Source organism: Gadus macrocephalus, chromosome 11 (genome assembly GCF_031168955.1).
Source record: "Gadus macrocephalus chromosome 11, ASM3116895v1".
NCBI classification, from domain to species: domain Eukaryota; kingdom Metazoa; phylum Chordata; class Actinopteri; order Gadiformes; family Gadidae; genus Gadus; species Gadus macrocephalus.
Window position 1 is genome coordinate 9,118,107 of NC_082392.1, and position 26,192 is coordinate 9,144,298.

Sequence of the window (26,192 nt, forward strand, 5' to 3'; positions counted from 1 at the left end):
GGTCCTCAGACCCGGAACCCTTTTCCACCAATTGCATCAGACACCGGAGCGGCTGTAGGAAACACATGCACGCTCCCCCCTAGTGCTAAGCTGACGTCTCATTCTCTTTCATTCAAAGGTAAAATTCTGTATGTGTGAATTGTTTATAACGTATACAATGTATAACGATTCCCGTTATAACCCGAAATGATTATACGTACTTTATGAAAGTATGTGGAGAAGTAGTTTATGTTTAGTTGCGTTAGTAACTGAGTAACTGCAACCTGCGACGACTTACTGCATGCAACTTTTGAGGATTTAGCTTTGGCTGATATAGCTAGCTGGATAGGCATGCTTTGTCATGTTGTTGTTTTTCATCAATAATACTCGTGTGTAAAATGTATGTGTTGTCATTACTCGATTCCTTCGATACCTTTGACAGATATCATAAAGATGACATTAGATCTCAGTCAGTTATATGTTACACGTGTACTTGTTGTTTACACTGTTTACCTAGCCACTTAACCGGTCACTGTGTTATTTCCACCAGGGATGGCCTCTCTCTATGTGTCCCCACACCCTGACGACTTCAGGAGTCTACAGGCTCTGATCGCGGCGGAGTTCTGCTCTTCACGCCCCCGTACCGTCACAGAGCAGCCCCCGGCGGCCCTAAACGCACGCTCCAGGCCCACCTTGGTGCTTGGGGCCGGGGTGGACTCGGTGCTCTCTGGGTCCAGCGCCGTGTCCTGGTACCTAGCCTCACAGGGGAAGAGGGTTGGCCTGGACGAGAAGCAGCAGAGCCAGGTTTGGCAGTGGCTCAGCTTCGCAGACAATGAGCTCACCCCGGTGTCCTGTGCTGTTGTCTTCCCGCTGTTGGGGGTCACCGCTCCGGATAAGAAGGTGAGACGAGTATACCCCAAAGATCTCTTCATATATACTCCTTGATCCCATTCATTGATGTCCCCATCCTAAAAAAACACACCTTGTTTATCTGGATCCATTTTGAAATCCACGAAAGTTCCATCATGTCACCATTTTGCCCTTAACAATTTTGACTTCAAACATGGCTGGTCTCTGCTCCATAGCAGAGAGCAGCCATGTGTGAAGTCCAGAGTTGCTCTGCTCCATTGACTAAAGCATTGTCCTCCAGCTCCAGCAGAGTTCCCGGACGGAGCTGCTGCGTGTGCTGAAGGTTCTGGACAAGGCCCTGGAGCCCAGGACCTTCCTGGTGGGGGAGAGCTTGACGCTGGCAGACATCACTGTCACGGCCGCCCTCTTGCTGCCCTATAAATACGTGAGTGGCGTTGGTTAAGCCGTGCCAATGATTCACCCTGCCTGGAGGAGCTATCTGTTGGCTCATCATCTGTGAATGTCTGCTTGCTTGTTAGGCGCTGGAGCCGTCCGACAGAAAGGTTCTGAACAACGTGACCCGCTGGTTCCTGACCTGCATCAACCAGCCACAGTTCCTCCAGGTCCTGGGGGAGTTCAGCCTTTGTGAGAAGATGGTTCCCGTCACCCCCACGGCCAATCCACCTGCTAAGATGAATGCACCTGCCAAGGCCAGCGCTGCCGCCGTCTGCCCACAGGCGACGAAGGCTGCTGCGGCTCCTAAGGCGACCAAGGCTGCTGCTGCTCCTCAGGAAGCCGGTGATGTTAAAGATGATGCTGCTGCTCATGGTAAGGGCTGGTTCCCCTCCTGATGCCGTTTCCTATATATGCTGGGACCACAGTGTAATCAGGACCCATTGATCTTTGATCATTCAGGACCACCGAAGACAGAGGCCCAGCTAAAGAAGGAGGCAAAGAAGAAGGAGAAGTTGGACAAATTCCAGCAGAAGAAGGACATGGAAGAGAAGAAGAAGAAGCTGCCAACAACCGAGGTAACGACCTCAGGCCAATATGAGCATGTTGCTGTGTAATTACTCCGAGGGCCCTATACCTCTATCAGCAGGGTGCTCTGCCTTTAGCTCTAGAGACCTGGAGGCATTGAGGAATTCCAGATATGAGCTACAGAAAGCCATCAGAGATGCCCAAAGAGCCTACAGGGACAAGTGTCATACTACCACAGCTCTGACCCAGACGCATGTGGTGTGGCTTAGGTTCCATCACCGACTACAAAGGGAGGAATTTCCTCAGAGAGTGCACCCTCCAGTTAGCGGGGGTATTCACATCTATATTAAAGGGAAACTTCACCCATTTCCATTAAGCTTTGTATCGTTAGAAACCCACTCATATTTTTGAATGGTCGTGCATCATTCCCTTATTTTCTGGAGAGACTGGAGGGATCCGTATCGATCTCCAACACTTCCTGTTTATGACGCAATATGACGATTTTTGCGTAGAAGTAAATAAATAGGAAGTGTAAGAGGGGAGGATTCTCGTAAGACTACAAGCACTAGTCCCACTCCCCCATAGGAGGTGGGACCCACTGACGCTACAGACCTATTGGAGCAGGGACTTCACCAGCAGAAACTAACATCCACAGCGTCTGAAGCTAGAAAACAGAGGCTGTTGATAAAACTGAAGTACAATGGCGGAGGGTACTGGATCTGACATAGAAGATGGAGATTTTGAAGATCTGATGCTCGAATCAGATGTTCGTGGCTACCTCTACGAGCCGCAATATAGCGACGAGCAGCTGAAGCTGATAGAGGAACAGGAGGCGGCTGCGGCTGCTACAGCCGATAGGCAGAGATCTAGATCAGCGGGAGTGGCCAGCGAAGCTGTGCATCGTGGTGCATGGTGGGAGTTGTTGTCTTCAATCCACAAGCGCCAAAAAGTCACTTTCTGCCTTTTCTCGGTCAAGACGGCACCAAATTAGAATTTTATTTTATTATTCGACTACATATAGGACCCAATTTCAATGCATATTCATGCCTCCACCGGTGAAATGCTCCTTTAAGCCTCTCGCTGAACCTTGTCTGCAGTCCCCACATGCTTCAAACTGACCCCCATTGTCTCCATAACAAAGACTGATGATGACCTGTAGCAATGACATCCATCATCATGAAGTCCTCCAGCGTCCTTATGACAGCACACATCTGTGTGTTTCCTTACACCTTAGACCCCCTCAATTTGCAAACTGCCCCAACTAGATCTGCGGACGACACCATCGCCCGGGCAGTACACACTGCCCTCTCCCGCCACGTACGTGAGGATGTTGAGCATAGACAGCTCGGCATTTAACACAATTGTGCCCGCCAAGCTCATAAAGAAGGAGCAGACCCATTAATAGTGTTATGTGCAGCTCTCGTGTTTTTCCTAAGTTGACACTTGCGTGATAAATGTCATGTATAGTAATTAATGACCAAGTTACGTAAACATAATGGCATGGTCATTTGTTTAGGTGGGCTAACACTCGCTTTCCTCATTCTTCCCTTCAGAAAAAGGCCAAACCGGAAAAGAAGGAGATTGGAGTGATAGCGTACAACACCCCTACGCCAGCCGGGGAAAAGAAAGGTGATCCATCTATTTTTGTCTTCTCTTTCTTTTGAGCTTTCATTTTAGCTGATTAATTATCAGGGAAAGTGCAGGATACGTGCATTCTGTGTGTGGGTGTGTGTGTAACCGACGACTCCATCTCCCCCACTAGATGTGGTCAGCCCCCTGCCCGATGCCTACAGCCCCCAGTACGTGGAGGCGGCCTGGTACCCCTGGTGGGAGAAGCAGGGTTTTTTCAAGCCAGAATATGGGGTAAGACGCTGCTCAACTGTCCCTGTGTTGACATTAGGGGTGTGCACGTGTACACGTGTAACCGGTTAGTAAATCATAACCGTTGAAAAATAAGTAAACGAAAACCGTAAAAAAAACAAAAAACGCTGCGTCATTGTTTCAAAGGGAATCGCGACGGTCCATACTTTCAACATAGTTTACATACTTATAATTCGAAATTCGTCCCAGCCTTTATACCACAGACGCTCTAGGGCAGTGGTTCCCAACCTTTTTTGGGCTGTGACCCCATTTTGACATCAAAAATTTGAACGTCTTTGTTATACTCTGAACAAATACAGAGTAGCCAGGATAAGTGCACAAATTGACAATTTTCCAAAGATGTCCGGTATACATGAAAAGAGGCACATTTTCTGCTGGTAACCTCTCGACAACCACCGTGCCTCTGTGTGAAATTGTACGTTTTCATATTCAGAGCCCTTGTCGGCGCACAGAGTTGCAAACAGACGTGCGCGCAGAGAATGTGGCTTGATGTAATTCACTGTGGTTACGACCTGGTGCAGTATGTCGGCAAAGCTTTCAGGGCCCGTTCACTAGCAGTCACAGCCTTTTTGAAATACACTTGCTGTTTGTTCGGTCGGCAAATCTATTTTCGAAAAAAGCTCTTGGTTTGCCGACATGCTCTTTGTGTGGTGTCTCAAAGTGTCTTGAGTTTGTTTGGCTTCATACTCTCGGTAGACAGGACCTTACTTCATAGCAGACATTTCGGCTTCTCCTCGTAGCATTCCATTTCACTTGTAAATCCATACTGAATCGTATGTTCGCTGTGTCTTTGGTGTCTGTGCCACAGTTCCTCTTGGAACTGTCTTTGGAGGGACAGGGCCAGGCAGGCGAATAAATCTTTCCATTTTGTTTTATACACTCTGATTGCAAGTTTGTGTTTACATTTTACAGGTTTGAGCTTGAACTCAAGTAATGTAACTGTGCAGTCACATGATCGCGGCACTCAAAGATGCACCAGCTCAGATATTTGCTACATTTTATTTGAACTAGATTTATATTCGAGAAAATGAAAGTATCGGAGACAGTTATGTATGATTATTTGTAGGTTTAAAAAAAAAAAAAAAACTTTTTTAAGTCAATATATTTTTTTAAATCAATTACTAGACAGTTCAGGCGACCCTATTTAAATTCCAGGCGAGCCCACATGGGGTCGGGACCCCAAGGTTGAAAAACCCTGCTCTAGGGTCTATAGCATATAACCGCTTTTTCTGATTACAGTTTAATGTAACAGTAAGCTGACAACATCCTAATTAATACCGCAACTGCAAATTAACCGCACAGAGATAACCATGGCAACCGGTCAAACAAATGTTCTTTTTAGAATGATGCTCGATCATTCTGCTCGAGCATCCACCGTGTTGATAAACAAATAATCCCCCTATAGCGCGACTGCGGTTCACTTAAAAAAAAGAAAAAAAAGAAAAAAAAAAGAGCTTCTGTTCATTTTTCGACTTACAAGGGCCGTTATCTACGGGTGTGGACCAAAACAAATCAGAGCCACGCAACTGGTGTCATATCAGCAGCAGCCATCTTGGTTGTTTAGGAAAATGCCTCCATCGTGCTCCCATAGGGCCCTCCTCCATACGCCCATCGTATTAAACCCACCCGTAGTAGATAAACGGTTGTGATTGGGATCGGCCCAACCCCGACTAGGTCTGCCAGGCCAGAAGTATATGCCATAGCAAATAAACATAACCTTGCAGATCTGTCTGATGCTCAGGCAAATGGGACTCTACACGTGGAACAGCATGGAAGCATATCTGCTGTGCAATAAATACATAAATACGATGACAAATGTAGGTTGTAGGGATACACCAGCAAAGGAAAAGACATGCACACGTACAAGAAAATCTGGTTTATAATGGGATGGTGCCATATGATGAAAGACAACAGCACAGGACACCGGGGTGAGCTCATTGTCTGCGAAGCTGAGCCACTGCCAAACCTGGCTCTGCTGCTTCTCGTCCAGGCCTAGAATGTTGCCAGGCTGTTCCCCATAGTCTCTGAAGTCTTGTCTTCCTGTTGATACTTATGTATAATCCATGAATTATTTAGTCATGATGCCTACAGTGAACCCCAGAGTGTACCCCAGAGCGATTCTTCTGAAAGTCAAACCACAACAGTAGAATAGACCGTTATTCGCCCTGAGGGGGGATTTGTCCTGCGCATCGGGGTCAGCAAACCGGAAAGTGCAATAAAACATTGAGGACACAAAAAGAAACGACAATCCCCATGACGGCTCAGTGTCTCTCAGCCCTGATGTCCTCCCCGCTGTGTGATCCTGTGCATGTCACCTATGTGACGGGCAGCAGAGGAGTGAAAGGGAGACCCGTTGAAGGGACTGAGATCTGTGTCCTGGTTGTGCAGAGGAAGAGCATCGGGGAGCCCAACCCCCGGGGAGTGTTCATGATGTGCATCCCTCCGCCCAACGTGACGGGATCTCTTCACCTGGGCCACGCTCTGACCAACGCCATTCAGGACAGCCTCACCAGATGGTAACACACCTTTTACCTGAGAACAATGAAGTAGCATGTGTTTTTACATTGGATCTTTCATTTAGTCAATCAAGTGTATTTATACAGCCCCTAATTACAATTGTAATGATTAAAGTCATGTTAATCGGAAAGCCAGGCCCCCATCGAAGCCGCCCCTGCTTGTTTTGGTAGCGACGGGCGGTCAACAGGATGCCAACATGATAACTTTCACCGACGGTCGCTGTTCAGTCAGTAAATGACTGTTTCTGCAACATTAAGGGAAAGGATAACTTCTCATTACTAAATGAGCCAAATAGTAAATGTAACACACTTTATCCAAATCAACGTAATTTGAACTTTATTTATCCAACGCATTTAAATGTAAAATCTATTTTGCATGAGTGACCTGGCCTTGATCAATACCGGGATTCATAGATTCTGCATTGGTGGACCCCAGTGGGGAATCAATCCGTAACCCCTGCCAGTGCTAATGCCTTGCCTCTAGTTGAGCCACATACTCTTTGAGCTAGACATTACGTTCTGAACACGTGTTGGGGTCTGAGCATTGCGTCTGAACACGGTTTATTTCTGGCGGTCTCCAGGCACCGGATGCGCGGTGAGACCACCCTGTGGAACCCGGGCTGCGACCACGCCGGCATCGCCACCCAGGTGGTGGTGGAGAAGAAGCTGAAGAGGGAGAGGGGCATGACCCGCCACGACCTGGGCCGGGAGGGCTTCATCGAGGAGGTCTGGAAGTGGAAGAACGAGTAAGTGGACCGAGTGGAGGACTTATTCTAGGGATCTAACGCTCTTGGAGGATTGCATTGTGGGACCATTCTGACCTTGCGAGTCCACATTAAATTTCTCTCTGATCCGTCTGGCCTCGAGCCCGTTGAAAGACTCCCAAAGTGCAGAAATTAGAGGAAGAAACAGCCCTCAGTCTAGGGAGCCTCTTGTTCATGACAGTAAAGGAGCTGTCCAAACAATGACGGCGTCAAAGGAAACTGTATCAATCGTTGGAGCAATCAAAACAGTTTTGCATGAAATAGGCTGCATTAGCTTATGTTATAATTTTAACACATTAAAGGGGTGATATTAAGCCTCAGACAATCTATAATATAATCGTGATCGTTCATTAAAGATAACTCTTTCTTGAAAACATCAATACACTCTTCTCATATGGTACATATTGTTCCAACAACCTCTCTAAGTCTGGAAAGTGCAGCTCTTAGTAATCTGTCACATGGCTCTTTTAATTCATCAAGGAAGGGCGACCGCATCTACCACCAGCTGAAGAAGCTGGGTTCCTCTCTGGACTGGGACCGAGCCTGCTTCACCATGGACACCGTAAGCATCTCACTGTGTGTTTGAGACTTAAAGCCCGGCCCTGTAGAAACGTCCGCCACACAACACACTGTTCCTGTGATCCACCTCTACAGAAACTGTCCTACGCGGTGCAGGAGGCCTTCATCCGTATGCACGAGGAAGGCGTGATCTACAGGAGCAAGAGGCTGGTCAACTGGTCGTGCACGCTCAACTCGGCCATCTCCGACATCGAGGTGGGGGACAGGGATGCGTTGAACATCGTGTATTGAGCCCCTTTCACAGGAAAGGCCTTCAATTCAATTCACATTTCTTCTTCCCTCTAAGGGCCATTTACCTCGGCGGTTAATTCAACCGCAAGAAAGGAAGACCACTTACAGTTCATCCTCATCTAACATTTTTCATTTTAGAGTCCAAAAGTGCAAGAAAGAACTCAATGACTCATGACTTTTGAAAACAGTTTTAAACCAAATGGGATTAGTTGAGCCGCATCAACCGATTGCCTTCCCCCATGGTGGGGACCCGGCAGTGTGCTCCCTGACGGTGTTGGGACCAGTGCGGCGGTACTGGGTACATCCTGACAGCGATGGGTGTGTTTCAGGTGGATAAGAAGGAGCTGACGGGCCGCACGCTGCTGCCCGTGCCTGGCTACAAGGACAAGGTGGAGTTCGGAGTGATGGCCTGCTTCGCCTACAAGGTGGACGGCTCTGGTGAGCGAGGGCACACTTCCTCAGAGCAGCACTCAACCAAACCAGTGGCTGACACCCAATAGACCCTCTTTCACCGAGGCCTCGTCGTAGGACCCACACTGGTGTTTGCTCATAATACACATTTTGAATTTATAACAGGACACTCGAGTGAAGATGGTTGTAGTGAACGGGACCTGGTACATTAAAGCAGCAGACCCTTTGTTAGTGGTATGAGCGATACCTGGGTTTGTCCTAAGATGACCCCTCTGAAAAGACTGTTCTGCACTCGTTTAGTTTCTCTCTATACCAGTGTTTCCCATACATAGACCATTGTGTGGCGCGGCGCCACAGAATCAACATCGAGCGCCACGAATTGATTGTCTTTTTTTTATTTTTTTTTATTTTTTTTATTATTATTATTATTATTATTATTTTTTTTTTTTTAATAACGCGATTTGGAAATCTAAAAATCGTTCCGTCCATTCATCTCTGCATAGCACTCGTTCCCCCTGTCATTCTCACACACACACACACGGAGCGAGAACAACGATGCTAACACATGAACCCACCGATGTCACCCGTCGCTTAGCAACCGGACACGCTGGGGTTGTTAAGTTACCGGACTACTGAAACTACTACGGAGTGATAATAACAAAGACGTGAATCAGGCAATAAATCCAATTTCCTTGACAGCGGTAAGGTTCGGTGTGCATTAAAGTACAGACGGAGTGGACCAATTGCGAACTACTGCAGCTGCTCAAAGTTAAACCCCAAACTAATCGGAATAAGTATTTATAGCGGACTACACCACCTATTCTATTCCGCATAGAATTCTATTCCAAACCGATTGAGGCGTATATATATGATACTTTTGTATTCCGATTGAGCTGTTCTTCCACATCTATGCAAATCCGACGTGTCCGCATGCAAACGCGGAGTTACATGCACACTCACTGACGGCCGCGTCGCCGTGTCGCAGACGTCAGTGAGTGCGCCGCCGCCCTGCCGCACCGCCACCACCCCCCCCCCCCCCCCCCCCGCACCACACATTGGTCCTTGGTCTGTGGGAAACACTGCTATACTGTAACTATAAACACAATCCCAGTCAATATCATAGATTTTATCTGGAGTTTATATACTGTCGATCATGTTCTGTAGGGTACAGTCAGCTCCCCTTCTGCAAATAATGTTCACAATTTGCATTTGAAAATAATTTCTACCACAAACACGTATTGTGTGTCTGTTTATTTTCTTCTGCACCCTAATATATTGGATGTATATTTTTCTTATTTCTGACATGCAAGCCTACCTCTGCTGTCTGTGACACATGATGTTCCTGTCTGGGAAGGGTACACTGAGTAACCCTGTCCTCCCCCAGATGAGGAGGTGGTCGTGGCCACCACCCGTCTGGAGACCATGTTGGGGGACTCTGCGGTGGCCGTCCACCCCCAGGACCCCCGCTACCAACACCTCCGGGGGAAGTCCGTGCTGCACCCCTTCTGCGACCGCAAGATGCCCGTCGTCTTTGATGACTTTGTGGACATGAACTTTGGAACAGGTGGGCCGAGACGCCAATGCATGGTACAGTCTGACCAGCTTCATAGAATAAGGTCATTGGAAACCCGGCAGGATATGGACTCTCTTCTGCAATGCTCTTTGGTTTCTATCCTGGTCTTTCAAGTTTATTTTTGTTGAAGTATTGAAGAGTGTACATTCATATGCATAAACCCACCGTAGACCTTTCAACAGAGAAGAACCGCCCTCTCTCGACACGTTGATACACATTCTGAAATGGAACTCCTTTTGTAACAACACAAGTCGATGGTTTCGTCGACTTGTGAACCAATACATTATTTCGGCTCGGAGACACCATCATAATCATCCTCTTCTTCTGGAGTATGTCTTCTGGAAGACAGCCTCTACGTGGCCTCCCCTACAAGTAGATGAGAGTAGTTGCAAGGTTGCATGCTCCTCAGCCATAAAAATGTCTTCAAAACCGACCGCAGTGCTAGCGTTAGCGCTCGCGTTAGCGCTACTTCAGCTCGGCGGCGAAGGCCTCGCCATCGCCAAGACCGACATCCTCGAACTTCCTCAAACAAAAGAACAATGTGATGGTGCTTCTACTGCAGGAGACCCTTGCTGAAAACAAGAACATCCTGCTTAAACAGCTATCTGAAGGCAGTGTCTTTAAGGAAGTGACATGATTTGGGGATCGGAGAAGCGGAACAGTCTGGTTTCTGTCGGTAGTCTTAGTAGTATGGCTCGTTACCCCCTTTGAGCAGGCTTTGGTTGCATCTTGGTAAACCTTCTGTGTGGAGAGCACAAGAGGCAGAACACATTGCTCTGACGGAGAAACTGTATTTTGGGTGGAGCCCTGTGGTTGGTGAACTGGTTTTCACCACGCGTCTCACTGTGGCCTCTGTTCTGTCCCCAGGTGCTGTGAAGATCACCCCAGCCCATGACCACAACGACTACGAGGTGGGAGAGAGGCACAAGCTGGACTTCCTCAACATCCTGGACGAGGACGGCCTGCTCGTCAACGTGCCCGCTCCCTTCCTGGTGCGTCTTCTCTCCAGTGCGTCTCTGTGCGTATTTGAAATGGGGATGCAAGAAGTACCAACCGTGATCGCAACACGGTCTGAATCACAGCTGTACTCGTTATTTTTTTGCACCAATGTGGGGGGAAAAAAGGGACAATGGAGTTGAGCTTCTATCAGTGATCTGCATCATGTGTGTTACACCCACACCAGAGCTCCAATGGCCACGCAGTCTTCTGACCTGCTCCTTACACTTATTAACAGCAATTTAAATGTTTTATTTATTGGGCAAATATTGAAACGAGAGATGTATTCTGTTGAATTCTGTTTAAGTTATGGCTATTGTTCAAGGGCAGGGCACTTTGTGATTCACCAATTGTGTAGAAATATTGAAAGATCGATGGCTCATTACTTAGAGGAGTGCTGCTGCCCCATCGTCTCCTGGGCAGGTATACACCGTCGGACACACGGGACTCTTGTCTTTAGTTCACTGAGTCACATCGCTGTAGTTCAGAGCATGGATATCCTATATCTTTCTAACCTTAAAATAGTGAATTTCAAACTGCATATGCTGCTATTGAGATGTGAGATATGTTTCTGAGCATCACAACAGTAGCATATGTTGCTAAGGAATCTTTCAGTTTTGATGTCTGGACGTTCTTGGCTTTATTGTGTCTGTTAACCACTTAAAGTTGGTTAACGGACAGATTTTAGTCAATCAAACCATGAATGATGGTCACGGGCAACTGTCAACCGCCAAAATATGCATCAATATTATATCTAATGAAATATAGAATTTCTATAGGATTAAGAAAAATTAAGATGGCTGAGCCCTCGGATGTACTCGAATATTCGTTTTTTCAGTAGTATTCAAATCTCAATTCAGTATTCTGATATTCGTTTTGTTTTGTTTTTATGTTACTGCAATATTTAGGTACTGCCGTTAGAAGGCTAGGTTACATTTCGTCTGAATATACCAGTGATAAAACAAATATGAAGGCCGCTGGACGCCGAGAACGCTTCACATCAACGCTCCAGTAGCGGCAATCAGAATGACCAAATATGGGCTGACGAAACAAGCCGTCGTTCATTTATTTGGGATGTTCAAACGTTATCCAAATATTCCCGTAGCACTTTGACAGCAGGCAGTGAAATAAACGCACTATGAATGGGCTTTTTTTCTTTCATTTTCTTTCCAATGAATATTGCGATATTCGTTTGGAAACCAAACAAAGCCTGAAATGATGTGCTTGGGCCAGCCATAAAAATGACTCCACAAGGAGTATCGGTTCCAAAGCCCTTGACGAGAACCCTCTTCTTCGAGTACTGACCCGGTACTCTACTTGGTTCTTTGCCCTCCAGGGAATGAAGCGTTTTGAGGCCAGGAAGGCGGTGCTGCAGGCCCTTAAGGACAGGGGGCTCTTCAAGGAGATCAAGGACCACCCCATGGTGGTACCAGTCTGCAGGTAACACGTGTGTGTGTGTGTGTGTGTGTGTGTGTGTGTGTGTGTGTGTGTGTGTGTGTGTGTGTGTGTGTGTGTGTGTGTGTGTGTGTGTGTGTGTGTGTGTGTGTGTGTGTGTGTGTGTGTGTGTGTGTGTGTGTCACACATTCTGAATCAAAGAAATACAAGGGTTTTATGTTTGAAGGCTACTGGGCAGGAGAGTCTAGTCAGTTGTTAGTGTCACTCCACACCGACCGGTTCAACATGTTTATCAAAGAGAGGGCCACCAAATTGTAATAAATACGGTAGCTAAAGGCATCCGCTAAAAGCCCCCAAATGGTACTACATCAGGTATAGCCTGAGCGCCGCTGCAGTAAGTGCAACCTGAATGAGGAATCGCTCTAAGATAATTCACACTTGCTGAGCTGATTGATTTGAATGAACTTCACAGTAGGGAAAACACAGAATATGGCATTTTCAAAGTAATGAATACAGTTAAACATGGAACTGCCAAAATGATATTTACTTCTAGCAATTAATCCACTGTTCAAATGCTGCGGTAATTACTGTCTTCTTTGATGAATCGCTCTCTCAGTTTCATCAGCAAGAGGCAGTTCTACTTTCATCCCACCAATTATCAAAAGGCTTTTTTCTTCGTCTCTGAACTGGAGGTTGGAGGAAATGAGGGTTCACCGGAATACATTTGGAGCCTGGCCTTTAGTGAAGGAAACCTTTTCAAGATGTGCACACAATATTTGCGTCCCTGCACGCTATCTGCAGTGGAAAATACCATATTGCCTAGGATCTTGTATGGTAATTTAGACTTCATGGCCTTTTTGGGAATGGAAAGCTTGTAATACCACTCATAAATTACATTACATAATGGGCGACATTCTAGACTTTTGCCTCGCTAAGGTGCAGCAAACACGGGCCCGTGTAGATACTGATCCGTCCCTGGGGAAAACATCAATCAGTCCCCTTTCCCCATATCTCATATTCCCTTCTACCATTGATAGCAGGCCCGTTTCCCTCACCTCACTGGTGGTTTAATCTTCTGAGTAGATGATCAAAATCCTAATTATCTATTCATGTAAGCTGGTCCTGGAGCCCTTAAACATGCGTATCGCTCTGCAGTAGGGACAGACGACGGTGCTTTTAAACTCTACATATGCTTCTGGAGGGTTGTGAAACACATGCAAGAGTTCTTTGCTTATTTTTGTTCTCCATTTAATAAAAATCCACTCCTAAATCCTGTCGGACAGAAAGAGCAGCTTTGATTGCACTCAGAACTTCTTCCATGGTCTTTGGATTTCCTAAAGGGCAGATCTCAAAGGGTATATGTAGGCAACACTGTCAGAGATGTGGTTTACCTCTACTGGCACACCACAGGGCTGTGCTGTGGCCTTTGCTATATATTTTATACACAGACTGATGCCGCAGCAGGTACCCTGGACCCTGTGATTAAGTTTAAGGAGAACACTGCTGTGGTCAGCTTATTGAAGCAGGATCAAGTCGAGCGTGGTCCAGTTCCAAAGGACTTTGTTAACTTGTGTAAGGCTCACATCCAAGACCAAAGAACTGATCCTAGATTTGATACGTGATGCTTTACCGGGCACTCTATAGGATCAGAGTAGAGGAGGGTGAGGGGGTGATGGATTATGAGGGTCTTGGACTTCTAATGGATCATAAACTCATTTGTGCTGTTGCTCTATTTAAGAAGAACAGCTCATTTGAATTGTAAATGTCTATTTTAAAGTCTTTCATTGAGAGCATCCTTTGATGTTGTATTATATGAGACAATGGACGTTTCAAAATCAGTCACAAGAACAAATTGTGAAGACCTGTTTGGAAATCCTGGGGGATAGGCAGGCTGACTTGCACCGCCTGTACCTGACCAGGCTGACGGTGAAGGCAGAGAAGGTCTCCAGGATACACCCATCAACTCTCAATGGAGCTCCAGCCCCTCCCGTCTAGTTGGAGGTGTAGATTCCCCTATGATCAGAACCAACCGAGCAAAATGTTTAATTTAATCCCCTGGTAATTACTCCTTAAACAAGATGACGTAGCCATGGAGAGTCTGGGGAATGACATGGAATATCGGTCTGGGATGTGGAATATATGGATCAGGGGATTTGGAGTATAGACAAGGGGATCTTAAATATATGGGCTTGCGGGAGTGGAATCCATGGCCTATGGGAAGTGGAATCCACAGGAGATGCGCAGTACACTCGATGTACATTTTCTATCACAATTGTTGGAACACAGTTATTGAGTGCACTTAAAATGCCCACCTGGCCTGTGTTGTTATTTAAGATGGATGCTTTGCAGGCTCTGCTGAATGAAGAAATGGAGGCTGAAATAACACTGGTCTGCTTCGTGTCTAAGCACTGGCCAAATAATAATTTTGTCCCAGATGCTGTATTTGTATCTTTGACTCTGTTCGCTGTTTACTTGTTTAATGTGTACCGGTACTCGTTGACATGCTAGTAGGACCATGTGTCTGCCAGGACTCCTGACAAAATCCAAACGGGTCCAATGCTTAGTGGTGTCTTTGACGACCTCAGATCAGAGGACCAAACCATGATATTTATATTCGCAAATTCCAATGACTGAATACTAGGAGGGGAAAATTGGTCTGGAATCGCCGTAAGAATAATTGTACTTTCTGGCCCAACATAAATATATGACATTTATTATTAGGTATTCTCAGAGTATCTGTGGATACCTTTTTGTTATTACAGGAACTATTAATAATGAACATTATTCTTGCTGTGGTTATTATTATTAAAGAATCAAATGAATTATTATTCATTGCCCATTCCCCCATGCCGGTTGGTCCCCTGGACAGCCGCTCCAAGGACATCGTGGAGCCCCTGCTGAAGCCCCAGTGGTACGTGAGCTGTGCGGAGATGGGCAAGGACGCGGCTGACGCCGTTCGGAACGGACAGCTGAAGATCATCCCCGACCACCACCTCAAGACCTGGTTCAACTGGCTGGACAACATCAGGTGAGCCCAGGACTGCATGGAGCTTTGATAAAAGATTTAAGAGCACACCGTGAAAGAGACTCTGGAAGTGTTTCGAGGGGAGAGTGCTCTGTTAATATTTAGAAGTAAAAACTTCTCCTTGACCAGTTGTTGTAAAGTTGAGTCTACCAGCCCAAAAATGTGCGGTGTTTGTCAGGTTAACATTAAGCTAGATTTACCATCATGAGCTTCTGAATAAATGCAAAGTGAGCCAGTTGTTTATTTATTTTTATTAAGAGACATATATTCTACCACAACTCTCAGACTACTTGTGGTGACAAGTCGGTAGAACATGGTCCCATTCTACCTTTTTAGACAGCTCTGAAGTTCTCCTATTGATCCCACGTGTCTGCTGCATCGCCTTGTCCCCAACAGGGACTGGTGCATCTCTCGCCAGCTGTGGTGGGGCCATCGCATCCCTGCCTACTTTGTCACCGTGGACGACCCCTCCGTCAAACCAGGACAGGTGATTCCTCTCAGCATATTTAGAGTCATTCTATCCACTTATCCTTGACAGGGAGGCTCATCAAAAGCATTCATTTAATCATCAGTGAACATTTATGGATACACATTTTGTAGAAACATTCAGTATCTACAAAGAATATCAATCCTTACTAATAATACCAACAGCAAACCTGGAACCGGAGCAGCTTTGGGAATGGGCAGATAAATGCTTCACCAATTGGATCTCACCGTCTCGGGCTGTATTTCTCATGTCTTGTTCTGTATCCTTTTTAGGACATGGATGGACATTACTGGGTGAGTGGGAGGACAGAAGAGGAGGCCATGGAAAAGGCCACGAAACGCTTCAACGTGACCGCCGACAAAATCCATCTGAGGCAGGGTAAGGCATTGTCTTGAATGAGGTGTTATTCTATCCACAGCGGCAGGCTAGTGCCAGGGCCGGGCGGGGGTCCCCTCCGGACCACCCACTCGCCAATAAAGCTATTTCCCTCATCCAAAGTCACTTTAGATAAAAGCGTGTTGTAAGATACCATTCTGACTGATCGGAGTGGTTCTCTCTGTGCTGCAGACGAGGATGTGCTGGACACCTGGTTCTCCTCCGGTATCTTCCCCTTCTCCATCTTTGGATGGCCCAACGAAGTAAGAGGGGAGCCATCTGTCGTCTGATCATTGAGTGACACATTATGCTGATCACCGACATTAAATAGCTCATTATCCTTTTTGAATATCCAATAGTTGTTTTAATATCCCAGATTAAATGTCCTTCATGGTAAACTACTGCAAACATCTTTCAGATGTATAGTGATCCATATGAAGGTGCTCTCCTATTTAACTGGGTTGAGTGATGTTTTGATATCAGCCGTGGCATTTGAAACTACTAATGGTGCACTCAAGTAAACAAAAGAAAACAAATGTCATTTCATGCTTAATGCTGATCAATTCATCGGTCTGATTCCCCCCCCCCCCCCCCCATCCCGCCTTAGTTGATAGATTTTGTTCTGATGTTGACGTCATGGCTCTTTAGAAAGGGATCCTAAATCGGACGTTTAGTCATTAAGCAGACACAATTAACCAAAGCCAGGCGGAGGATAATAAACACACACAATTGATGTAACAGCTAGTCTGCAAATAAACTGGTAAAGTACAAATATATGTATCTGTACATTCATTCATATTAGTATATATTTACCTGTTTACACCGTTCGTAATTGCTTATAAAATGTGCTGTACGTTTTTGCAAAGAGAGCAGAAAAGAGTGGAAGAGAACACTATATAAAAAAAAAAAAAAAGAATCACAAAAGAGATGCCCTGATTAGTCTTAGAAATCAGCATGAGGCGTCTGAAAATCGACCACAGAGGCAGTCTACTCAAAATGGATATTATCACAGAGCATTCCACTCACTCCACTTAAATCTTGCTAAACGCACCTTTTTCATGAAGGACAAAAAGAAAAGAAAATTGTACTGAATTGTGTGCATGTACATTCTTCAATAAATGTGTGTGTTCTCTCCCTACAGACCCAGGACCTTAATGTGTTCTACCCCGGCACCCTGCTGGAGACGGGCCATGACATCCTGTTCTTCTGGGTGGCCCGCATGGTCATGATGGGCCTCAAGCTCACCGGCAAGCTGCCCTTCAAGGAGGTGCGCATGACCACGACGCAACACATGCAGCCGGGCGGCCTCTGATTGGCTGATCTCTGGTCGAGTGACATGGCTGTTCCCCTCCCCCTCCAGGTGTACCTGCACGCGGTGGTGAGGGACGCCCACGGCAGGAAGATGAGCAAGTCCCTGGGCAATGTCATCGACCCCCTGGATGTCATCACAGGGATCTCCCTGGAGGTGAGAGAGAGAGAGAAACTCAGTCTCCTTGGGAAAGTGGTGGTGGTGGGGGGGGGGGGGGGGTGTTGTTGTGTTTTAATGGCCTCCACAGACTTGTGCACTCCTGTTCCTCCTGAGGGTAAGGACCTTATGTAAGCTTTATTAGGCAGCTGCGCCCACCTCCCCAGCACTTTATTGAGCCCATCAATCTGCCAGTCAGCCGTAGTGCGCCGGTCCTCACACGGAGCCGTTTCGCCCTCTGGAGGGCGCTGAAGGACTGGTGTTATGATGCTAAAGTGTGTGTGTGTGTGTGTGTGTGTGTGTGTGTGTGTGTGTGTGTGTGTGTGTGTGTGTGTGTGTGTGTGTGTGTGTGTGTGTGTGTGTGTGTGTGTGTGTGTGTGTGTGTGTGTGTGTGTGTGTGTGTGTGTGTGTGTTGCACTCACATTTTTAATGACCAGAACCCTCATTAAAAAAAAAATGGGTGTCCCTGAAATCGACTCCCAAAAGAAAGTGATCACAAGGGAGAAAAAAATCTCACTACAAATGATTAATAATGAGGGTGACAAAAAACTCTTTCAAAGCCTTTGCTTCTTCTCTCCTCCTTCTCTGTCATCTACCATCTGTCTCCCTCCGTCCGTCCCCAGGGGCTCCACGACCAGCTGAAGGACAGCAACCTGGATCCTCTGGAGGTGGAGAAAGCCAAGAACGGCCAGAAGTACGACTACCCCAGTGGCATCCCCGAGTGCGGCACAGACGCCCTGCGCTTCGCCCTCTGCGCCTACACCAGCCAAGGTGAGGACGCTCCACCTTGTTCCTCATCCGCCTGCCATCCGCCTTCGCAATTGCCTCTCCTGTTGTTATTGTTATTACGCCATTTATTATTAACAGCAGATGTGTCCGGTAAATGACAGATCTGTCTGGCACTCGCTCTCGCTCGCTCTCTCTCTCTCTCTCTCTCTCTCTCTCGCTCACTCTTTCATCTCCTCCCGACAGGCAGGGATATCAACCTGGATGTCAACCGTATCCTTGGTTACCGCCACTTCTGCAACAAACTGTGGAACGCTGTGAAGTTCGCCATGAAGACTCTCGGCGACAACTTTGTACCTTGGGAGAAAGCCCAGGTAAGAGCTGAGGGAAGCGCTGAAGTGAATCCATCTCCTGCCACTTTCCTCTGAAGACCCGACCCCCTGTTTGGCACTCATTTTACACTCATCAGTGCTCGAGTGATAAGGCTTGTCCATCATGTGCTGACTGGTTGTGCCTCCGGACACAGCTGAGCGGGGAGGAGAGTGCGGTGGACCGCTGGATCCTGTCCCGGCTGGCGGCGGCGGTGGGAAGCTGCACCGCAGGCTTCCAGGCCTACGACTTCCCCGGCATCACAACGGCCATCTACTCCTTCTGGCTGTATGAGCTCTGTGACGTCTACCTGGTGAGGACCCGCGTGTGCCCGGGATAATGCCGCGTGACTCTTTGATTCATTCATATTAACCAGTAAACACATCGTTACTTATTTATTTTCGTTTCATTTAGCAGGCCTAAGTAGTTGTCGTCAACGGATACAGAGGACTTTAATGATCCCGGAGGACAGGCATATAAAATGTTCTTAATGGGCAGGCTGTGATAATACGTCTTCCTCGAGGATGCCTGCAGGAACACTGCAGACACTGGCCCTGTCTACACCATACTAAAACCGCCTCAGAATTTGTAATTTAATTTAATTTGTGTCTGGATAAAAAGTATTTTCTAATGGAAGGCACGACCGCCTCAAACTGTTTATATTTACACACACACACACACACACACACACACACACACACACACACACACACACACACACACACACACACACACACACACACACACACACACACACACACACACACACACACACACACACACACACGCACACACACAGGCTTCCCCCAAGATCCTAACCACACCAAACCCCTTCCCGAGATAAACCCAGAAGACCAGCTCACTGCAGCCGATCCACGCTTGCATAAGACGTCCTCACCACCCCTTCCTCCTCCTCTCTTCCCCTGCAGGAGAGCGTGAAGCCGGTGTTCGGTGACGCAGAGGCCGACGGCGCTGCCCAGCGGCGGGCGCTGGTGTGCAGGCAGACCCTGTACACCTGCCTGGAGGTGGGCCTGCGCCTGCTGGCCCCCATCATGCCCTTCGTCACCGAGGAGCTCTTCCAGAGGCTGCCCCGGAGACTTCCACGGGACAGCCCCGCCAGCATCTCCGTGACGCCCTACCCCGAGACGGACGAGGTAGGGAGAGAATGGAGAGGCACCGGTTGGCTGGAAGTCCGATTTCTTTGTTTACTTCTTTGTTGGATTAAAACTCCGGGGAGCAGTGGCGCTTCTCAAATAGGGGAAACATATTGCCTGCTCCTTAGCTGTGACGGATTGGTTTTTGCCGGCCCTTTGAGTGTTCTGTGGAGCACATTGCTTCCCTGCCAGAGTGGGTAGTTTGTTGGCCTGAATTGAGTTGTTGTGTCGTTGCGGTTGCAGTTCTGCTGGCAGAGTGACGAGGTGGACCGCCAGATGGAGTTTGTAATGACCGTCGTCAAGACCATTCGCTCCCTCAGGGCCGACTACAATCTGACCAGAACCCGCGCTGACTGTAAGCACGCACTCCCATGCACACGTGTGCACACTAGCACACACACACACACCCCTCTTTATATTAGTTTTGCGATGCCTTCAAAGAGGAACTTAACCCACTTACACTTTTGTGTGCAAGTTAATATTTTATTGGATAATTCTGGCCCTCAAAATTCATTATTTTGAAGTGACTGGTTTAATTATAATACTGTCCTAACGAAGGCACAAGGGGTTGGCCGCTGGCCTCCGTCTGTAAAACATTAACAATTAACCTTGCGATCGTTAAGCTCTGTTAATCCATCGCTGAAGTCGCTCTGATGGATAATGGACAGAAAAACACAAAGGTAGACCAGAAAGCAATCGTCAGTTGTTCCTACAGGAGTTAATATCTCTGAGTTTACTGGAGGATTAATGGTAAGGCAGTGGAAGGCACACTTTGCTTCAGCCCAGACAGGTCTGTCTGGGCTGAAGGCAGGGGGAGACTGTTGAGCCGGAGAGAGGCCAAGCATCTCTATGAAGGAGCCACATGGTTTAGCAGCTGTGAGTGGGAATGCAGTGGAGACACTGAGACAGAGCTCTGCATAAAACTGGTCTCCCCGGGAGGAGGGGGAGGAGGAGGGGGAGGAGGGGAGGATTAGAAGTGGGTCATTACACAAGTGGAACCATATTGAATCACGTCTGGGGTTTGGCAGTAAGCATGTGAGTGACCTTGCTTTTCGGGATGGGGGGGGAGTGGATTCATGTGAGTAGCAGGATTCTTTGCTTCCACAATTTTTGGAAATAGGGTTAAGCCAGAAAACGTGTCATCTTGGTGTGATCATATTAATGTTACTGTCCTACAGATGGCAATAGAATGTATTTGCCTCACGTTAAACTAGTTTGGTTCTGTTCAGCTAACTTTGGATAAGAAGGCAGGGAGATCAGTGAGGGAGCTGTAGAACCTGAAAGCTAACGTTGGTTATTAGGCTCAAACCCCCAAAGATCAAACGCAATTTCAACAGATTCGCAATGCATATCTTTTAACACTTGAATCGTTATCATGAGATCCCTTGCGACTCCCGTATGGAAGTAAATCTGTGCCATCGGATTTTGAAAATAAAAAGCGATTGAGCATTTCCTATTATAGGATACTGTGTAAAATGCTGTTTAGAATTAACGTTTGTATCAAGAAAGAAAGAACCAGCGAGATCTTATTCCCGCTCTCCTTGCTCGACCACGATCTAGCATCTAGGATCGATTGCTCTTCCTTGGGTCCCCGGATGTTAACACTGAATTTCATACATTGAATTTTGCAGGTGACTTTGCCATGTTGAATTTTGGGATGGTGAAAATATTTCAGTTGAATTTTTTAGCATTGAAAAATAAAGTGAAAATTATTTGTTTAAAATTGAAAGAGTTAAATTCAGAGGCAAAAAATCCAGATAGGTTATTTCAGTACATAAATATTCAGTGCTTAGAATTCAATGGCTTTTTATTTTCAAAATCCGATGGCACAGATTTACTTACTTTTGGACAGAAGTATATACTCCAGGCACAATGCAAAAACAACATGGGATTGCTTCTAAAACGGTAAGTCTGCAGAAAAGGAATGTAATGGATATAATCAGATATCCGTTATTATCCAGACAAATCTGAGGTGGGAGTTGAACACTTTGGCAAGGCACTACATCCTGGAATGCACACAGGCAGGATCGTCAGTCCTATTTGTAACGGTTACGCGAGGCAAACAACACACATTATGTCTCCCATAAATTATGCATTACTTCTTGTATTACATCAAGATTCAATTATAGTCACAGAATCTTTTAGAAGCTTTGCGCTGAGATATTGTACACTTACAATGTGAATAAGGGAATGGACGCATTGGTTTCTTTGAATGTGATGCCATAATACTCCATCCTTATTGACGCCGTAGCAAGACATAATCTAATGTGATCTGATGTTTAACCCGCCCCATGGCTAGCTGCCCACTGCACGGCAGGGCTCTCTGGTTTCTAAGCTGACCGGATAGGGGCGGCAGAGGTGTCGGATGGCCAGCAGGGGGCGCTCATCCCTCCGGCCTTGGTATTATCCCAAATGCCTCGGGACGGAGACGGGGGACTCTGTCCTGTCTGAGAGCACCCTCTGCCACATGACGCATTAAACCAGGGTCCTGTTTATGTCCGCTTACTTTCATCTCGAGATGCAGAGTGGGATCGAGTGGCTTGACAGAAGCACTTTATCAATGCATTCGATTTTAAAACCTGTTTTTCCTCTGCGTTATCGTTCCCTCCCCCTCCCCCAGGCTACCTCCAGTGCATAGACCCTGCGACGGCGTCCCTGGTGCAGAAGTACAGCCTGCAGATCCAGACCCTGTCCTCCTCCCAGACGGTCCACGCCGTGCCCGCCGACCAGGCCGTACCCGAGGGCTGCGCCGTGGCCATCGCCTCGGACCGCTGCACCGTCAACCTGGCGCTCAAGGTGAGCGGCGGCGCCCTCCTCTCCCCAGTGGCACTCAGACTCAGAGGGGGTTATTATGAAGCCCAATGGGCTTGAGCAGCCTGTCCTGTTTGTGGCCGCTGCTAAGTGGCGGTACTCAAGCGAAAATGGAAACGCAGAGAACCCTTTTTGAGGGATATTTATCGCCAAGGTCGGGTGAATAAACTGCCTGCCTCAGGTGTCCATCCATGCCTCTCCTCCCAGGAACACAGAAAGTGTGCAGCCTGTCCTGATTGATACTGGAGCTTTCCCAAACAGAGGGATGTGTCACAGGGAACGCACAGCGCAATGAGCTCGCAGTCGGGGCCTAGGAAAAAAATTACTATATCAAAATGAAGAGGGTAATTTTTGGGCAATCGGAACAAAAACGACTCAATTAAGTAGTCTTCCTCCATTCATGTTGGGTGACTAACGCCGGACAATGTGATGTCTGAGTCATCCTCTTTTCTGTGTGTTCCCGCTACCAGAGTCTCCATATCATGAATACTTCTTATATTACCTATGCACTGAAGCTTCAAGGGAGACCTCCCTGGCAATAAGCCTGTGCAGCATCATTAACCTTCTTCTCTCTGCCTTTCACTGAGGGGGCACAGGCATCCAATTCAAACACCCAGACTGTCATCCGATCGCACACCCTCTCCATCAAATCTTTAATCTCTTCTGTCTGGATGCTCCTGCATCGAATCGAGCCATCATCATTTTGTTGTGTATTAGATGGCGAGTAGTGGCGATTAATTAGAATTGATACCGGATGCAGCGCTATAGATTTATGTGCTCTTGCCCGGTGGCGTTCATTATGAGAGGTCTGCTCCATAACATATTTCATAGGCTGTTCACTTCCTGTGTTCTTCAAAGCGCTACATTTACTACTTAGTTATATAGCAGAGGCAGTGTGTGTGTGTGTGTGTGTGTGTGTGTGTGTGTGTGTGTGTGTGTGTGTGTGTGTGTGTGTGTGTGTGTGTGTGTGTGTGTGTGTGTGTGTGTGTGTGTGTGTGTGTGTGTGTGTGTGTGTGTGTGTTCAAAAGCGTAGCATGGTGTCAACAGGGCCAAGGTCTGCAATGTTCCTCTAGGCATCCTCGAGGAAGACTCATTACCAGCGCCTCCCCATTAAGTACATTTTATATGCATGTCCTTCATCACATCTTGCTGGTATTTCTAAGAACGTGCGTGTTGACACAAAGTAGGTAGGGCATTAGGCTTCTTACTCGTGGATCCGTAGAAGGTGTAGGCTACCTTGGGTATCGAACCCAGTACCTCTTGCGCTGGAAGCTTAACGTTGCGCTGGAACCTTAGCTAGTACTCCCTCTGATCTCCCCATGGCCCTGAATATATTTGTGGTGTTTGGCGTCCCACTCCAGGGGCTCATCGACGTGGAGAAGGAGGTGGCCAAGCTCGGCACCAAGAAGGGAGAGCTGGAGAAACAGATGGAGAAGCTGAAGGAGAAGATGGCCAAGAACGACTACAAGGAGAAGGTTCCAGTCAAGGTCCAGGAGCAGGATGCTGAGAAGGTGAGGGAGATAAGGAATGAATTCTAGTGGGCCTTTAGGATTTAATACATAAGGGAGTGAGTCAGGGCAGAGGCGGGGGGTGAATGGATCAAAGACTGACTTGATGAATAAAAGGATTGAATGGAATGAATGAAGGAGAGTGAATGAAGTCTTTAATATTGTTCCTTTCCTGTTTTCTCCCCCCCTGCAGCTGCGACAAAGCCAGGCTGAACTTGAGAAAGTGAAAGAAGCCACAGACAACTTTAAGAAAATGATGTAACTTCCACATTGTATGTTATATAGAATCGGTTTTGTGTTACATAAAGTGTCAGAGGGTGGTATGGTCTTATTAGTCTGCCGTTTTTCCAGGGCTGTCCTGTGCGTAACTGATTTACTATCTTGTCTCCGTTATGCGGCAGAATCAAATGACGGCTGTAAAGGCAAATTTAATTTTCCATTCATTTTATTGAGCATATTTAATGCAATTTCAAGAGAATTGTTTTTATGATACAGCTTTGTACGACGCCGAGTCCATAGAAACTAGGAGGAAAACAATTATAATTACAAAGACTGGCTGCAGTGGTAAAAACAAACGTAGCGATTTCTCCGACACCACATTAACAATAACTGTTATTGATGATACTGTGCGCCGCTGGGAGTGCAGCACAGCGTTCGCTGCCGGCTACATTCTTAGATGCAGCCAAATGGGGGGGGAAGAAGAAAACCCACAAGGGAGCTGGAGCGCGCATTCGTGAAAATGCATGACTACAATTAGAGCATTCATTTTTTAATCATGTTATATGACTTTGCAGAATAGTGCCAGATGTTTTCCACATGCCATAAAATAAACCCCAAACTTTGACTTATGTGCATTGGAGCCATTCCTAGATGAAATGACAGAACGCCTCCCTTGATGTGGCTCCAGGGAGCCCCTCTACAGGGTCCAGGGGGCGCGGAACTCAGAGAAGGGGAGCGGGGTGCAGTGGGTCGTCTCAAAGTTCCTCATGTACTTGCGGGCCTTAGGAGAGGGAGAGGGGTAGGGAAGGAGAGGGTGTAAGGGAAAACACCGGACTATGCGTGCAAAAGCGGCTTTCATTTGCTACCTAATAAATTGCCGGATGGGTCAGGTTGAGGAAGGATTAATTAAATAAGGAAGTCATTAAACAGGAAAGGAGTGTATAGTGCATTCGCAACTGATAGCGTTGACTGTTTGATGTACTTCAATAACACACTGCTCGCCGGAATACATTACACCCGTCAGCCGGGGAGCGTGCTACTATGGCAACCAGGAAAGTATTCCTCAGCAGTGATGTCGGACAATGTGGGTTGTATTTTTCCGAGTGAGGGTATTGGAAGAAAATAAAGAAGGCTGAGCAAAGCTCAAACAAGGAAGAGGTAGCTTATTGAATAGCTTTTTTGAAGGGGGGGGGGCATGAGAGCAGTGTGGCTGCTTACCAGGAAGAGAGCGAGCTGCCGCCTGCACTCCAATGTCATATCCTCCCCTGGAACAGAAGAGCCACCATCAGATAGGAAACCAATTACAAGCGGACGAGGTAAACGGATCACATCAGCCTCTGAGGCACTGGTTCCCAACCTTTTAAATCCGTAACCCCATTTTGAGTTCCCCATTTTTGGGCATCGGCTTCCAAACATCAATTCAACCAAATCGATATCTGCCCATAATAACAATTCCGCAGTGGACGGCTGCGTCAGTCCAAAATGTGCATCATCAAATCTCTGTTGACCGCGAGGTTGTGAAACACTGATTGAAATGAAAGGCGACGGTCAGAAGTGGAAGTGCATATTACCAACGCTCCAGGGGAAGGCGGTGCCGTTGTGAGTGCGATAGGACTGCAGCACGGAGACACACCAGTCATCATCCACCTCGTATTGACTGTACACGGTGGCTGCACAAACACACACACTCAGTGGAGGGCAGATGACAATTTTGCACTGACATTGAAGGGGCCAGAAATAGAACGAGACACACAGTAGAGAGCGGATGACAATTTGCACTGACATTTAAATATTTTATTTGGGACTTTAATCATTGGATTAGATTAAAGTGCTGAAAAAGGGCATATGGATATTCAGAGTGCAAGGGTGTGTGTGTGTGTGCCCAGGTGTCGAATCCC

General features: G+C 47.0%; 2 protein-coding genes and 1 non-coding gene across 3 annotated transcripts in view; 2 read left to right on the plus strand and 1 right to left on the minus strand.

Annotated features, from left to right (window-relative positions):
* Nucleotides 1-24,919, plus strand: vars1 (valyl-tRNA synthetase 1). Its single transcript, XM_060064098.1, has 29 exons — nt 1-118; nt 530-879; nt 1,130-1,273; nt 1,368-1,656; nt 1,744-1,859; nt 3,363-3,438; nt 3,572-3,672; nt 6,079-6,206; nt 6,788-6,952; nt 7,451-7,532; nt 7,625-7,744; nt 8,110-8,218; nt 9,576-9,755; nt 10,632-10,756; nt 12,097-12,200; nt 15,025-15,183; nt 15,577-15,667; nt 15,940-16,045; nt 16,235-16,305; nt 17,184-17,309; nt 17,403-17,507; nt 18,131-18,278; nt 18,480-18,607; nt 18,760-18,915; nt 19,532-19,756; nt 20,000-20,111; nt 22,377-22,552; nt 23,929-24,078; nt 24,269-24,919. Exons 2-29 carry the CDS (start codon nt 532-534, stop codon nt 24,335-24,337), a joined length of 3,909 nt encoding a protein of 1,302 aa, XP_059920081.1. The 5' UTR covers nt 1-118; nt 530-531; the 3' UTR covers nt 24,338-24,919.
* LOC132468431 (small nucleolar RNA SNORA16B/SNORA16A family) lies at nt 6,339-6,477 on the plus strand. The gene has a single exon (XR_009528225.1). It is a non-coding gene; the product is annotated as a small nucleolar RNA SNORA16B/SNORA16A family (small nucleolar RNA).
* abhd16a (abhydrolase domain containing 16A, phospholipase) overlaps nt 24,503-26,192 on the minus strand; it is a 7,021-nt gene continuing 5,331 nt past the window's right edge. Inside the window, exons 18-20 of the mRNA XM_060064102.1 lie at nt 25,866-25,964; nt 25,513-25,559; nt 24,503-25,075 (exon numbers count right to left, since the gene is read on the minus strand). Coding sequence (XP_059920085.1) covers nt 24,992-25,075; nt 25,513-25,559; nt 25,866-25,964 — 230 coding nt within the window. The 3' untranslated portion in view covers nt 24,503-24,991. The remainder of the gene's footprint in view (nt 25,076-25,512; nt 25,560-25,865; nt 25,965-26,192) is intronic.